This window comes from Schistocerca americana, chromosome 5 (genome assembly GCF_021461395.2).
Source record: "Schistocerca americana isolate TAMUIC-IGC-003095 chromosome 5, iqSchAmer2.1, whole genome shotgun sequence".
NCBI lineage: Eukaryota > Metazoa > Arthropoda > Insecta > Orthoptera > Acrididae > Schistocerca > Schistocerca americana.
This window is the reverse complement of record NC_060123.1, coordinates 85,367,089-85,384,580: the sequence shown is the minus strand read 5'-3', so window position 1 is coordinate 85,384,580 and position 17,492 is coordinate 85,367,089. Positions and strand designations below refer to the sequence as shown.

The window sequence follows — 17,492 nt, the reverse complement described above, 5'->3', positions numbered from 1 at the left end:
ATGATCTGTATTAACTCTCAAGTGGGCGCACCAATTTTTGTAACACAAGCGGGCACGCAGTGCATTTTGTACACATTTAAAGAGTAACTGTGCTCATGTTACCAAGGCAAACATGAATGAGCAAAATCAAAGTTTAATCTTGGTTTAATTAAAACAACAACAAAATAAACTTCTATTATATTAGCTAAATCACTGTTCAATGAAGAAAATAACAATAAATTTTCAATCACTCTGACGCTGGGACAAGTCTTACTCCACAGTAATGACACACTAAGCATTAGACAGCACACCTGCATCAGATCACAGTCAACCACTTATTAGATTTCTAATTATCTCTTACACAGCTGCCTCATTGTGGGGTTGTGCCACTAAGTGCGGAATCGGGACATTTTCCTGCACAAATTTTACATTTTTTCTCGTCTAGCAGGCAGTTTATTTTATATGACTGCTGCTCACTTGGGCGTATGACAGCACAACTTAACACTGGGCTAGCTGAAGCAATAATTAAGAAATAGGCATGTAAAGCAACAATGGAATGGTACGAGACTGTGTTATTTACGGTTGGCAATGGATAAAATATACCCAAGAACTTTTGACACTACAATCAATATTGTTACTAATTTGTACTGATTAATTCTGCATAATGTCAAGTGTATATTCTTTACTAAGTAATGTCTTTGATCTACTGTAAAGTGGAAAGGTAGTGGGACACATTTACTCTTTGCAAGTTGAACCAGTAATGTGTTTGGTTCTGCGCAAACATGCACTTATCCATGTAGGATCCTCTCCTTTAAGTGATGAAATCTGAGAGCGTCCTTTGCATAAAAGGCATTAACAGTTTTATAGTGCATTTTATTGATATGTGGCAAAGTTATGCCAGTACTCTTAATGTGCAGGGTAAAATTTACTTGTTTTTCATACATATAAAACAGACTATTTATGTTTGAGTACTTTGAAACTTAACTAGAAAATGAACTAGAATATCAGTTTAGGAAAGAGTATTACTTGGAAAACAAGTGTTCTAATGTCTCACGTTTTAAAGTTTTTTTCAAAACTACTTGCTTCACAAGGTGTTGGAGGATGCTTGCAGTAAAATTTTTCTGGAGATCTCTGATTTGTAGAGGTTATTGTCAGGGTAAAGAGTGTTACATTAGTAGAAACGTAATGATCTCAGATGAAAGAGTAACCCAATTCTACCTTAACAAAAAGGATAAACCAGATTAGTAGGTTTGTAGCTAATGATTCTTGCAGTGATTACTGAGAAGCAAAGGTAGAAGGTTTGTATACTGTGTCTCCTTATTGCTTTTGTATAACAAATGTGTGTATTAATTGTACTTTATTATTATCATGTGCTATCTGGTCTTGTGTGGGTTGTGAAGAGCAAGTTTAGGTTATATTAGTTAAAATCAAAAGTAGTGATTAAAGTAAACAAGAAAAAGGGCTCATTTGCAAATCTTGTGACTGCTTAACTGCTAAAGTGACAACTGCTGTTAACCACTGTATAATTTGTCCAACTGGGTGTGTTCATTGCACTTCACAGAACAGTATTTAATGAATGTTTGCTTTGAATAGGTAAAAATAGGTTCTTTATAAATAATGCTTTTACATTATTATGCCTAATTAGGCTGGCGACCATATAACTATTTCAATTAAGAGTAATCAGTTACTGTTAATTTTTGCAAAATTATTTTCTTTTGCTAACTACCTACAGCTATTCTTACGAAATTAACGTTCGATACCAAATTTCCGTAAAGCAATCTCCGTCAATTTTCTAAACTTCTCTCAGAGGGTAACATTTACTGAAAGTTTAGGCCATATTTGGTAAATTTACTACCGCAGTAGTGCTATAAACCGATAAAAAAACAAAATGATTTTTTCCTGTCTCTAAAGTCAATATTTTATGTAAGACTAAACTATTTTACACTCAGCCTTTATAGTCTGGTGTGTTTTTCAACTATGTTTGCTGCCCTGGAACTGCAGCAACATCACAAATGCTGTAACTAAAGGAACCCAATTTAATTCCATTTTTCACAACTACTAAGGAAAAACTGACTTCCAAATATTGGTTCTGTTGATATGATTGCCTTTTCTGCCTTATTTACCCCTATAAGCTATACATACAGATTTTATTGAGTGGGAAGCACCATAACAACATTAATAAAATAATACAAATAATATTTAAAATCACAATAAAAAGGTATAAATTACTTTAGAGTGTAGTTATCTGTGTTCCAAGAAACTTTTCAATGCTGATTCAAAAAATATTTCATTGTCACCAGTTAACATAGAAAACTGGAAGCTTTACTCACTTGGCAAGGCAAGACGTTCTCTTAGTCTTGTCCATGGTAAGATTAAGATGACAAGATAAACCTACAACAGAAATTGTAAACACATTAACAGTTTTTTGCAGCACACACCCTTCACTCTTTCAGACTGATGGGAGGTGGTGGTGGTGGTGGTGGTGGTGGTGGTGGTGGTGGTGGTGGGGGGGGGGGGGGGGGGGGGGGGGGGGAGCGAAAGGCTACTGCATATAACGAGGATTTCAATAATATCAAGCAGCAAGTAAGTAGAAGTTATTCTTTTAACATCTGGCACTGCACTACTACATGAAGATTAAAGCCATACTACTCTAAATACTGCACTTGCTAACAAATGCCAGTCACTGAGCGTTCTCCAATCAACATTCTTCCATGGGCTTAAATTACATAACTAATAATGCCCTCTTCTCCATGGTCATTTGCCATTGTTTTTCTGTCATCAGGTTACATGGTGTGCAAAATCTTTCAAAGTCTGTCTCCTCATTTTATTCACTCTTTAGGAGTAGACTGACATACTGTATCTGCAGACAGTTAATTTGACTCAACACACTGGTAATGACTTGATCCAATGATTGGTTATACACAGATTATGATGATGTATTTACAGTGGCCTATTTGGTCTGTTCCCTTATTCCACAAAAACTGCAATCACAGACATTGTTTGTTTTTTATTTATTTAGCGCAAAAGAATGTTCATGTACTCTAACACTAAAAATATACTTTACCTTTGCTTCAAATGTATAGCTTCACTCTTATGTCCAAAAACTCTTATGGAGTACACAATTAAGGGAACTATATCAGGTGTGGTTTGTACCATCTGCCAATAGAATAATAAGATTTTCTCGAATTCTGGAGAGCCTGTCTAAATCAAACTCTCCCCATAATCTAACCCACTACCTCCCCTGAACAATCCAACTTCTTTCACACAGCATTGAATTTGATTTCACAGCTCTAGAAAGGATCTACACCACACTGTGGCTTGTGCTGAATTTTATTGCGTTTTGGCTGTCGGTGAACATACAGTTTATCATGTAAGAACAACCACATTAACCATCTAAGTTTAAACTCTAGGTACCCCAAATTTTTACTTAAGATGACAAAAATCTTCTCTTGACTCTATGGACAACTTAAGCTTTTCTCAAATACAAGGATAATTTACAAGTCCTTACAAAATATTACATTACATGAATCCCAATGCCCTACATGCTAGATACTTTTAAGTAATTTTAATATACAAATAAATTATCTATGAACTGTTAACAACCCATTATTTTTAGATTGTTTCTTACCAATGTAAATACAACCGAACTGGTAAACCAGAAAAGCATTCCTCCATGTCCAAATAAATTATAATCTTTCGACAGGATGTGGAAGCTCTCATCTGGTGAAACAATCTCTAGCACTCCTTGGGTAATTGTGAATCCTAATGATATGAAGGACGTCGCTAGCAACACATGGCGTATGCTGCTACGGCTGTCCAGATGACCTGCAAGCACAAATAAGAGGACATCAAGCTCAAATGTATGTTAATGACATACTCTATCACATTAAAATGGCATACAAGACCAAAACCTAGGTCTAATTAAATAAACAACAATACAGCCAAATGGTGTGTTCATTTAAAAATTATTGAATGACTATTGCACAGCAACATCAAAAACAAGTAAGAGTGTACTTCTACAATCAGTGTCAAACATCTGGTCTCACCATCAGCGTTAGCACAAGAAATCACGTTCACCCCCCCCCCCCCCCCCTCTCTCTCTCTCTCTCTCTCTCTCTCTCTCTCTCTCTCTCTCTCTCTCTCTCTGTGTGTGTGTGTGTGTGTGTGTGTGTGTGTGTGTGTGTGTGTGTGTGTTATAATTAATGGTGTAAACACATAAGTTGAAAGTACATGATACCAGAAGCAAAAAAACTCTCAGTAAACATAGGGGCGAAAATGCGTACCTGAAGAGCTACGAGCAATTTTTCATCTTTGATACTGTGAAGCAAATCTCTTCTACTGCAAGCTCCTTGCTTTTCATACTTTGGGAAGTGATAATACGGACCAAAACAGGAAAAAAAGGTCCAGTAAACATGTGCTCTAAAATGCTAACCTTAAGAGCTATCAGCACTTGTTCATCTTTGGTACTCTGGAACATAACTCTTCTAATGAAGAAGTTCTCATAATTTTTAAGGTATGCATTTTAGAGCACATGATTATTTGACATTTTTTCCTTGTTTTGGTTCATGTTATCACTTCCCAAAATATGGAAAGCAAGGAGCTTGCAGTAGAAGAGATTTGCTTCACAGTATCTAAGATGAAAAATTGCTCGTAGCTCTTAAGGTACGCATTTTCGCTCCTTGTTTACTGAGAGTTTTTTGCTTCTAGTATCGTGTACTTTAAACTTACATGTTTACACCATCAATTATGATACACCCTGTGTGTCTAATTCATTTTTTCCTTGCCCTAAATAAAAACACAAACAAGCACTGTGTAAAGAGCAAAGTTGTGTAGGTGCCTTTAGATACTCTCATTAACTTCTCTTACCATTATATGCATCACACTAAACTCACACAGCTACAAAATGAAAAGTGAATAATACTCTGAATGACTTTTAGCGGCTACTTAATAAGAACACAGTGGTGCCACACTTCCACTGACAGCACCAAAACTGCTACTGGAAACTGCAACCCAAGTCAAAGTCCAGTGCACAATTGGTGCAAATGAAATGCAAGAGGAAGTTTTCCTGGATTGCACTCAAAACATGTGGAATAGTAGTTACTTTAAAAGTTATACAGAAATGGTCCTGTCTGTATTCTAGACCTATAATGAGAAGGTACAAAAGCTTTTATGAAAATAAAATGTAGCATTTAATGCTACAGATTTACAGTACAGACCCTTTTCATAGAAATTTTGTCTGACTGTCATTAATTGAATGGTCACCCCACAAGGCTTCCTATGTATAGGGGTAGAGGTTTGACTTCATGATAATGTGTAATACGAGGGCAGTTCAATAAGTAATGCAACACTTTTTTTTCTCTCGGCCAATTTTGGTTGAAAAAACCGGAAATTTCTTGTGGAATATTTTCAAACATTCCCGCTTCGTCTCGTATAGTTTCATTGACTTCCGACAGGTGGCAGCGCTGTACGGAGCTGTTAAAATGGCGTCTGTAACGGATGTGCGTTGCAAACAACGGGCAGTGATCGAGTTTCTTTTGGCGGAAAACCAGGGCATCTCAGATATTCATAGGCGCTTGCAGAATGTCTACGGTGATCTGGCAGTGGACAAAAGCACGGTGAGTCGTTGGGCAAAGCGTGTGTCATCATCGCCGCAAGGTCAAGCAAGACTGTCTGATCTCCCGCGTGCGGGCCGGCCGTGCACAGCTGTGACTCCTGCAATGGCGGAGCGTGCGAACACACTCGTTCGAGATGATCGACGGATCACCATCAAACAACTCAGTGCTCAACTTGACATCTCTGTTGGTAGTGCTGTCACAGTTTTTCAGCAGTTGGGATATTCAAAGGTTTGTTCCCGCTGGGTCCCTCGTTTTCTAACCGAACACCATAAAGAGCAAAGGAGAACCATCTGTGTGGAATTGCTTGCTCGTCATGTGGCTGAGGGTGACAATTTCTTGTCAAAGATTGTTACAGGCGATGAAACATGGGTTCATCACTTCGAACCTGAAACAAAACGGCAATCAATGGAGTGGCGCCACACCCACTCCCCTACCAAGAAAAAGTTTAAAGCCATACCCTCAGCCGGTAAAGTCATGGTTACAGTCTTCTGGGACGCTGAAGGGGTTATTCTGTTCGATGTCCTTCCCCATGGTCAAACGATCAACTCTGAAGTGTATTGTGCTACTCTTCAGAAATTGAAGAAACGACTTCAGCGTGTTCGTAGGCACAAAAATCTGAACGAACTTCTCCTTCTTCATGACAACGCAAGACCTCACACAAGTCTTCGCACCCGAGAGGAGCTCACAAAACTTCAGTGGACTGTTCTTCCTCATGCACCCTACAGCCCCGATCTCGCACCGTCGGATTTCCACATGTTTGGCCCAATGAAGGACGCAATCCGTGGGAGGCACTAGGCGGATGATGAAGAGGTTATTGATGCAGTACGACGTTGGCTCCGACATCGACCAGTGGAATGGTACCGTGCAGGCATACAGGCCCTCATTTCAAGGTGGCGTAATGCCGTAGCATTGAATGGAGATTACGTTGAAAAATAGTGTTGTGTAGCTAAAAGATTGGGGAATAACCTGGTGTATTTCAATGCTGAATAAAACAACCCCTGTTTCAGAAAAAAAATGTGTTGCATTACTTATTGAACTGCCCTCGTAATTTTGTTTTCCCTCTTCCTTGCCATAAGGGACTTGTATGACATGAAAAATATACCTCTGTTGCAGCGATTTTCAGTTAATTTTCAACAACAGATGCGACAATTTAATAGAAGGGCTAAGCTCATCAATAGTTGACTACACAGTCCATACTTGGATCTGAAAAACAAAGACTGACAGCTAATTGTTTACAGGACAGCTACCAGCAACAACAAATCACAGCATGAGTTTGGTCACAACTGCCCTGTGTGCAGTTGTAATATTGTTCTGTTAGCTCAGTTTGGTGTTTGTTAGTTACAGGTTTCAGAGATAATTTGAACACTTCTTTTATTGAAATAATGTGGAACAAGTCAGTTTACAAGATAAATATACATGATTACTGTTAACATTAACACATTTTTTGTCCTACTCATGCAACTACATTAAAAAAAATTCTTATATCCTTTGTTTCTCAGCATGATATGTTTCTTTTATGGATTGTGTGAAGCTAACTGTGAAACTGCTTAGGAAAGTGTTAAGACTATCGCAATCCTGCTAAGCAAACTCAGCATTGCTTGCTAATAAGGAATGTCCTCAATATGAAATCATACAGCTGCTGATACTGGTACTAGAAACATATTGTGGTTGCACATAATGGCAAACTGAGAACATCCCCCTCCGCCTCAATCAATTTGTTATTCTGATCCAGGTATACACAATAGCATCAGAACGATAACTAAGTTTTTCTTATGATAACATTACTGAATTCTGGGAAGGGTATGGTACACTTCACAAGCCACTGATTGCAGTGCAATGAAACAAACTGATTGGGGACCACTCTAATGCAAATGTTGCAAAAGGGTTCAGGTCACTAGGTCTTAGTTTCTGAATAAATAGATATGGTAACACAATTTTGTATTATCATTCAAGCAGTTTCTCTTTGAATTGTATCTTCACAGTGCATCAGGTAATAAATGTCATAAAAGCATTGAAGAGACACAAATCTTTCGAATGAGACAGTTTGGCATATATGCACATTGTTTTTGCCTGATAGGAGACAGAAAAGAAACTAATTATATTCTTGAAAATGTTTGAGCATAATCAGTTAACAGTAAGAGTGTGTCTTAATGATGATAAAAAGTAGTATGCATTATGATTATCTGTAACTGCATACCACGTTATTGTAAAAAAAAGTATGAGGCAGAATTGCTAGACAGTACTTACCTTTAGAAGACAAAAACTGAGTACTGCCAATAGGCACATATAAAAGTACATGCCCCTATTTTAGCTTTCAGAACCGTTAGTTCCTTCCTCGGGAGGGAGGAAGGTAGGGACAGGTTGGGGAGATTAAAAGGTAAGATAGATCACTCAGGCCCAAGGATGAGAGAGACCAGCTATTCTGATGATGACAGGAGACAAAAACCTTTCAGGTCTGAGTGACCCATCCTTAATTTTCTGCAAATTAACTTTTGTCCCCCAAGAAAGCAACTGTTAGTTCCGAAAGCCAGGATAGTGCCATATTTCCATATGTGCCTGTTGGCAGTACTGAAATGTGTCACCTCCTAAAAGTATTGACCAGTAATTCTGTTTCAAAATTTTGTTTTTATTCTTACTTACATTATTATATTATCCTTTAATTATTGCACAAAGTAAAGGGTGGTGATATACAGGGGTTTCCCTCATGGAATGGGTGCCCACAGTCACTACACAGAGGGTATCCTGTACAGCAGGAAGACATATGCCCAAAACACAAGCACCAAAAACACCTTATCGGTGAGGGTATCCCCTTCAAAAGACAGAATGAAGGTGCCAGTATCCGTGTGGTTGTCTTTGTGACCCTTCTGCAAATGTCGAACAAAATGAACACCGACACGCTCCAGATTAGGCCGGAGTTTCTCATCAGTTTGCAGGATGAGGTCCCTATGAAAAATCACTCCCTGGACCATATTCAGAGATTGGTGAGTAGTAATAGACACTGGGACATTGCCAAGATGATCACAAGCATGAAGAGCTGCAGATTGGGTGGAAGAAGCAGCTTTGATCAACAAGACGCCAGACAGCATCTTAGTAAGAGACTCCACTTCGCCAAACTCGTCCTTGATATTCTCCACAAAAGACAACGGCTTGATGGCAGTGAATGTGTCCCCATCTGTCCTAGTACTGACGAGATAGTGGGGAAAGTATTACATTCTCCCCCCCCCCCCCCCGCCTATGTGGAAGCTAAGGAAGGGAAGCAGCACTCAAGAGCTTCCACCATTCGAAGAGATGGCTGTTTGAGAACTGCCAGATTTTTGCAGCTTGATATGCTTTATGTGCCAAGGATTTGCCCTGATGCCACTCACTATGATCAGGGGCTCTCCCCAAAGGTGCCACCTAGCCACAGCAAGGGCCGCTTGGCATGGTGGCCGTTGCCGAGAGTTCCAATGCTTCAAGAACACAAGCAACCACCCCTTGGCATACATGTGGAAGGAACAGCTCAGGTATCAGTATTGTGCACCACAAGGACTGGCTGCATGTTCTGGTGACCTAGCAGGGTAGAAGGGGGGAGGGGCTACAGCAGGGAAGGGGGGAGGGGGGTGGGGGGTGGGGGAGGAATCCACACCACAGATGCTAGGGAGGGAGTTGTTCCCCAAATGGCTCACACTAAAAACAGAAAATTTAAAGTGGAGGTCAAACCTCAAGTGGGGACCGTGATGCCAAAAAGGATGAAAGAACAGGCAGACAGAACAAAATTGCAAGCAATAAAGGGAACCAGGTGGATAGCCAGATCGATATAAATTGGAACACAGAGAGAGGGGAAGGAGGGGGCAACTGGAAAGGAGTGATTAATGGAAGGGAAGGCAGGGTGAAGGAAATGCAGCCAGGGAAAGCAGAATGGGCTGCAACAGCTCAGGGCCTCCATGTGCCACACATGAACTCTCAAAAGAACCTTGAGCCCCCTGGGCGGAGAGGTGCTATTACCTTCCCCTCCCTACCTCAACCTCCTCTTTATCCCCCACCACCCACACAGTTTCTCCTATCATGCACTGCTGCTCGCAGTCTGGTCTCAGCAGGAAGAGACAGTGGTCATGTGTGTGTGTGTGTGTGTGTGTGTGTGTGTACACCGGTAAGTTGTCTAATTCAGAAGAAGGACTTTTGGCTGAAAGCTTACTTGTTTAACAGACTTTTTTGTTGTGCCTGTCTGTGACTCAGCATCTCCTATGTTCAGTAGCACATTCATAATATTGTCAAAGTCTCAGGGAACAGTTTTTCTGCCTATGTTTATTTAATTTATTTAACGTTAGACCAGAGTTTCAAACACACAGTACATTTTGTACATCACAGTTACTTAAGAAATAATGATTTTAATATGGCAACTAGCATTAAAATGATCTAAGTGTCTGAAATGGCATGGTGAGTGAATTAAAACTGACTATGAACTAATACAGTTACATGGTGTATACGTAGACAAGGAAAAAAAAAAAAAATTCCCAGATCTCCCGGTTAAAAATACATTTTCTCCCGGGTGAAAATACACTTTTTCCATGTTAAGTGACAGTATACTTTCCCTCGGAACTGAAAACTTAAATGTGATTTGAGACTTTCTCGGCGTATTCCATTCGTGAAATCTTCTCGGGTGATCAGCCGAGTAAAGGCGTCGTCTTCTCGCAACGTTTCGAAGGGTTTCGCCTTTACTCGGCTGATCACCCGAGAAGATTTCACGAACTGAAAACTTATTTTTTGAATGGATATAGTTTTATACAGCAGCGTAGAAATTCCCAGCACTTTAGAAAATGAAACTCAGGGGGAACAAAACACGTTTTGGAAAGATCTCTGATATGCAGCAACACGTACACTGCATATTTTCATATTACGAAAGTATAAATTTGAATTCCAACAACAGGAAAAGTTAACAGTTTAAATTAATATACATAGTGTTGCTACAAGAAAAGCAAAGATTTCGCATATAATATTTGTCTTTAAGATTAATTAGCTACAATAGAAGCTCAGCTTTCACATATAATGTTGATCTGTTTAGCGCATGTTACACTTTGAGATACATCACACAAAAACGCCAGTACAATTTTTGATACCAACATAAATCTCTGATGATCTGCGCTTGAAATTCTTCTAAATGGCTTGTCATCAAAGAGTTGATTTTTAAAAGAGAGCAAATGCTACGTGATTTAAGAAATTCATCTTACATTCTCGCACATAGTTCATCTTGTGTAAAAGGAAATTTACTTTCAAAATAACGCTTTTTGAACAACAATTCACAAAGTTCCTGTGACCTGTTAGAAATAGATTCATTTCAGCCAGGGAGCGCCAGATAAGAGGCGTCACTGCACTTGCACGCCTACGGTGACATAGGAAGCCCTTATGTTCGAATGTATTAAGATCTTACAGTATGTCATAAAAGAAAAAAAGACGTAAGAGGATACTCCAAGAGCGTCAGAATTTCATGAACCATACTAAAATGCATAGTTCGCCTTACAGTGCACATTCGTATGTCCAAATTCCCAATGACTTAGGGTTCGACCTTATATGAAGCTTTTCAGTGTGGTTTTCGGGACGTAAATTTTCTTGGAGCACTAGTAGTGTATTATCTCATGTTTGGCTCTTTATTAGGGTGTAATGCCATATGTGCTAGAAGAGGAAAACGTGCACCTGAAATGCGGCGAACAGTTGAAACTAGCCAATAGTGTGGAATTAAACACTTTGTTTCAAATAAATTGACTGCCTCAGCAGGAAAGCTTAATAAAAGCCAAATTTCTTTAGCAAACCGACAAAAATAGCATTGTTGTGCTGCAAGGCAATTAATGCTTGACTGTCAGAAAGGTGGAAATAAAACAAAATCTGAAACTAGTAACATATTTTAGCCTTCAGTAATTATGTGAATGTATTTTAATTCACTTGATAGCTCCCAGTACAGAAATCTGTCTTGTTTTCATCTGACGTGAGAGCATTAAACGGAGAGGAAACAGAAAAATTCTTTCTTACCTATTAGTCATTCTATATGTGATGAGGATGCCCCTGGCAGAGACATCATGTACACTATGCACGTATTCAAAAATCAACTTATAATTCATTCAGAAATAAACTTGGAATGTGTTCAAAATCCAGCAGGGGTGCATTTCAAAATCATATGAATAATTGATAGACTGATGTGCGCTGGATGCTAGGTGCCTTGTGAAACAAGGTTTTTTCCCCTCAATAATATGAATTTGCCCCCTTCCCCCGAAATTGCCGCCCAGATCAGATACCCCGGTTTGCCCCCAGCCCCTCACTAGATACGGGCCTACTGCGCATACACGAGTCTGGCAGCTTGGGCGGGCCAGTAAAATTGTTCCGGGTACCATGTGGCTGGTTGCTGCTACTGCTGCTTACACAGCCAACAGCCACATTTCTGTAGCCAGAAGCAGGAGAAGGTACTACTCACACACGACTCAACTGCGCATGTGCATGAGCCCGCTTGCAACTGAGTAAATGAGTCTAACGTAAACAGTTGTGACATCACGCTCATTGGAGGTAATTCGTTGTTATGAAGCATTGCATAGTCTTCCAAAAGCATTTGACATATTTTGCTGTTGGCGGAAGCTTGTACGAGCACTGTGTTATTTTATATTGCACATTTCCTTTGCAATTTAAGTTTTATTTTCATTTTTTCCTCTCGTTCATGTTTTAATGCTGCAGTATTATTCTGCAGTAGTGGGATACAGTAATATCCTTTGTTAGAGTATCAGTCCTTACCAGTCAAAATTACAAAAATTTAACTGAAAACAAGAACAACAAAAAATTCCTAGAATTCTAAAAAATTCCCGGGTTTTTCCTGGATCTCCCGGTTCGTATACACCCTGAGTTAATATTGCCACAGCTACTGCCACTAATAGTGGTAGTACTAGTAGTAGTAGCAGCAGTAATAATAAGACAACAACAACAACAACAACAACAACAAAACTAATGATAGATGTTAACTAATACAGCAAGTTCTGGGGAAAGGAAATTTAAGGAGACTGCATAAGCTAAAAATACAGGGAAATAAGGAAAAGGGTGTAGAGAAACAATGGTTATCCTTATTGTTGCTTTAGAGATATACCTTAACTGTCTTCTGAAGCTGGAGATGTTATTCACTTCCCCAATCTAATGCAGGAAATTATTACAGAGTCCTATACCTGTTCTGAGGACTGTGAGAAAGTGGCTGAATGACAGAGTGGGACAGAAAGGCTTTTGCTCTGATGGGAGTGGTTGTTTCTGCATGTTGTTCAGACAAGAACAGAGGTTGAGGAGACATACGAGGGACAATGTTCATTGACAAGACAGTCGAGAAGACAGAGGGTATGGAAATGTCTGCACCTGTCAGCAGGCAACCACAATAGCTGTGCATATGATGGTGAAATGTGATCAAAACAGTCAAACGTCACAAATACGCTGAACAGCCAAAGAAAGTGCTACCCCTTCCCAATATCGTGTTAGGCACCCGGAGCACACACAAGTGCCGCAACATGATGTGGGGTGGATTCAACTAATGTCTGAAGTAGAAGTGGAGGGAATTGACACCATGGACCCTGCAGGGATGTCCATAAATCTGTAAGAGTACGAGGGGGTGGAGATCTCTTCTGAACAGCTCACTGCAAGGCATCCCAGATATGCTCAATAATGTCATTGTCCCACCAGTTTGGTGGCCAGCCCAAGTGTCCAAACTCAGGAGAGAGTTTCTGGAGCCACTCTGTAGCAATTCTGGATGTGTGGGGGTCGAATTGTCCTGCTGGAATTGCCCAAGTCTGTCAGAATGCACAATGGACATGAATGGATGTAGGTGATCAGACAGGATGCTTATGTACGTGTCACCTGTCAGTCATATCTAGATGTATCAGGGGTCCCATATCACTCAAACTGCACATGCTCCACACCATTTCAGAGCCTCCACTATCTTGAACAGTCCACTGCTGACATGCAGGGTTCACCGATTCATGAGGTTGTCTCCATACCCGTACACGTCCATCCACTCTATACAATTTGAATCGAGACTTGTCCAACCAGACAACATGTTTCCAGTCACCAACAGTCCAATGTCGGTGTTGCTGGGTCCAGGCAAGGCATAAAGCTTTGTGTCGTGTAGTCATCAAGTGTACAAAAGTGGGCCTTCAGCTCCAAAAGCTCATATCGATGATGTTTCATTGAGTGGTTCATATGCTGACACTTGGTGATGGCCCAGTATTGAAATCTGCAGCAATTTGTGGAAGGGATGCACTTCTGTCACACTGAACAATTCTTTTCAGTCACCATTGGTCCCATTCTTGCAAGATCTTTTTCCAGCTGCAGTGATATCGGAGATATTCACGGGTCACTCGTGAAATGGTTGTATGAGAAAATCCCCATTTCATCGCTACCTCAGAGATGGTGTCACACATCGCTCACACGCCAACGAACACCACATTCAAACTCACTTAAATCTTGATAACTTGCCGTTGTAGTAGCAGTAAACAATCAACAACTGTGCCAGACACTTGTTGTCTCATATAGGCACTGCCGACCTCAGCACCATTTTCTGCCTGTTCACAAATCTCTGTATTTGAATACGCATGCCAATATCACTTTCTTTGGAGATTTGGTGTACAATGAACACAGGCATTCATAACCAGACCCAGGTGCCATGAGCTTTCCTGAGAAAGGCATTGCAGGATAACATTGCTCTAATCAATAGCTGGAAGTATAAGCATTTGTTGTACAAGGTTTGTTTTCACGTTGAGAGGGGAGAGCCATAGTCTGTTTTGTTGTGCTTAGTTGTCTGACATATGGTTTCAGATGGTGGCTATTCAACAGACACCAGGACCTTCTAATGTGAAAGAGTCTAAGAATGAGAAATTCACTAATGATCAATTAAAGAACAAATGAGACTTTCATTAATGATGAATTAAAGAGCAGATGTGAATTTAGCGACAAAGTTTAGAGACAACAAATTGGAGGATGATGATTGGATTCACCAGAATGCAAAAACTCTGTATAATTATGATAGTGTGGAAGTAGAACTTTCAAATACATTTCAAACAATTTAATACCTGTCGGCAAAAATGTTGTAACCCTCACTTTTCTAAGAAATTTTTTTGTCACGTATAAACGTTGTATGTGCCAAGAGTAAGGCATGTATGAAGTTATGTTGGCAAACATGTACATTAAGCGCCATTTTTCGTCTGTTTCCTATTTGTCATGAGGCGGTCGGATGCAGAAACGTTGTAAACATGGAGCAGGAACGTTGTGTGATTAAGTCAGAGCATGTGTGAAGATATAAATAGGGGCCAGAAACGGAAAATTAAGTATAGTGAATGGAAGAGGAATGTGAAGAAACACAAATGGAATTTGGGGCAACCATATTTGGCCCACAATAGCAAACAAGTGAGTGCGTAAACGCTGTATGCCAATCTAACACAATATTTCTGTGAAATAGGAGATTCCATCTTTGGCGTTAATGTGGTTAACCCCTTTATAACTCCCTTTAGAGATTGCTACCTCTCCCTTTAGAGATTGCTACCTGCATATGTAGATACCAGCGTAACACAAAAAAATGGAGGACAACAGAGAGCTGTTTCAAGAATTCTACACTTCAGACTATAAAGCACAGACCAGACATTTGGCATCGTCGAGTGTTGAAATAGTAGACATCAAATGTAGGGAGACTGAGACCATTTCGCGCAGACACTGCACATTCAAGTACTTTTTAAGAGGAGCAGAAAAACTGCAGGTATGTCAAAAAATGTCGTGCATGGTGTATAGGATTACAGCTAGACGTGTACAAATGCTTCAACGGAAGATGAAATGTGGTGTGCCATTAGAAGACAGAAGGGGTAAGCATGTGAATCGTCCAAATAAGCTGCAGGACAGCTTGAAGGACGTGATAAGAACCCACACTGAGAAGCTACAAAAAACAAGAAAGCCACTACTCAAGACATAAGAATGAAAAGCTCTGCCTGAGATCCGATTTGAATATTTCTAAACTTTACTGACTCTTTAAAGAAGATAATCCAACAGTACAGTGCAGTCAAAGAGCTTACAGAGATATTTTAGGGGGACAATATAATTTTCGCTGTGGAGTACCACATTCAGATTCATGTGGGTATTGTGACACTGTTCCTGCAGTTAGTTAACAGTAAAAATGAATCAGAGAGAAAGAAAATCAACAAAGAAAGCAAACTGCACCAGTAACATGCAGAAGCAGCATGTTCAATGCTGGAGAAGGATACAGCAAAAGCTAAAGCAAACGAAACCTATGTTGTGATATGCACAGACCTCCAACAGGTGCTGTATTGTCCTACCCTTACCCATTCTGCAGTTTTCGATCAACATCAGCTGTCAACCTATTATCAGGCAATGCAGAACGTTGGTGACAATAAGGTGTGCATGTGTGTGTGGCCTGAAACTGTTGCTAAGCGGGGATCAGCAGAAATTAATTATGAAGTATGTAACATCTACATTTTCAGTACTAAACCCATGTGAAGAAAAAACTTTAGTGGTGTGGTCAGATCGATGTACAGGACAGAACAATAACTGGAAAATCATTGTTTTGTATCAATATCTTCTGCACATGAAGTATTTCACCTCTGTGGAGCAAAAGTTTCAGGACACAGCTTTTTGCCTTGTGGCAGGGATTTTGCATTAATTGAGAGAAATAATAAGAACTACTCTGTATATGAACCATTTGAATGGGTTCAGGTAATAGCTACTGCATGACCAAACAACTAGTTTCTGGTTTGTTACATGGGGTAGGACAATTTTATTGGTTTAAGTAGCATTGAAAAGCACGTCCGCAAAGATCAAAATGCAAAATAACGGATTATGTTTGGATGAAGATATCTTTAGACTTCCCAACAGTACTTAAGTACCGCAAGAGCCACAACTACTTGTAGCCTTGGTATTCAGCAGACTTAGCAAAACGCTCCAGGGGTAAAAATAGTATTACAGTTCCCCTGTGGTGTTAGCTTGAATGACCTACCTAGACTTTATGGTGATCCATTGCCTGTCTCTGCAGAAAAGAAAGCTAATCTGCTGGACATGTGTACATATATTCCTGAAAAATACAAACAGTTTTATGAGAACCTAAAGATAAAGTAAAGTGACAGTGTCACGGTTGGTCACACAAAATGTATGTTTGCAACAATACGTCTTGTGTGCCGTGAATAATTGTGTTATACAGTGGGAACTATTAATAATGTTTTGTTTAAACTGCATGTGCAACATCGATCCTGTTTCATTATATTCTTGTGTGAAATGAAAATGTGAACGTTCATCACTGCAAACCCTTCTTTTGTAACAATATTTCCACCTTCAGTTGAACACCCAGAAGTTCCGACATTGTATAATGCAAGTTGTATTTACACCTAATCAGAATAAAACCAATAAACAGTATTAGAGGTTAAATAATATCAGTGGTATAAACGTTGTAACCCACAAAAGTGTGCTACTCTTGTTAGACTTACAATGTTTTTGCATGGATGCCAAAAGAAAATCTGTAAATCTTGCTTTTCAGGTCACGTACTGCCACAACTTGTACACATTAATCAGTAATGGACTAATTTAATCAGTAATGGACTAATTTCAAGTGATTGTGAATGCTATTTCTGCTGTTCGTAAACCAGTTGCATAGGTAATGGTTTTTCGCGCCTCCTGTACAATTTGTATTTTGAGTGCTACAACATTTTTGCCGGCAGGTATTCAATTGTGATGGGTCATGAACCCACACTGGCAAAAGTAACTAAATGAGGTAAGACTTTGCACTATGAATCACATTACAGTAGTATCACCAGTTTACAAAGCTCGAATCTTTACACGTTCATCCCATTAGCAATAAACCAGCAGATTTCTTTAAACTGCCACTTACAGATGACATCCTTCAGTTTGTCA

General features: G+C 39.7%; 1 protein-coding gene across 2 annotated transcripts in view; it reads right to left on the bottom strand.

Moving 5' to 3' along the window:
* LOC124615767 (transmembrane protein adipocyte-associated 1 homolog) overlaps positions 1 to 17,492 on the bottom strand; it is a 121,048-nt gene that overhangs the window by 57,333 nt on the left and 46,223 nt on the right. For both annotated transcript variants that reach the window (XM_047143865.1, XM_047143864.1), the window contains exons 5-6: positions 3,608 to 3,804; positions 2,310 to 2,370 (exon numbers count right to left, since the gene is read on the bottom strand). In XM_047143865.1, coding sequence (XP_046999821.1) covers positions 2,310 to 2,370; positions 3,608 to 3,804 — 258 coding nt within the window. The remainder of the gene's footprint in view (positions 1 to 2,309; positions 2,371 to 3,607; positions 3,805 to 17,492) is intronic.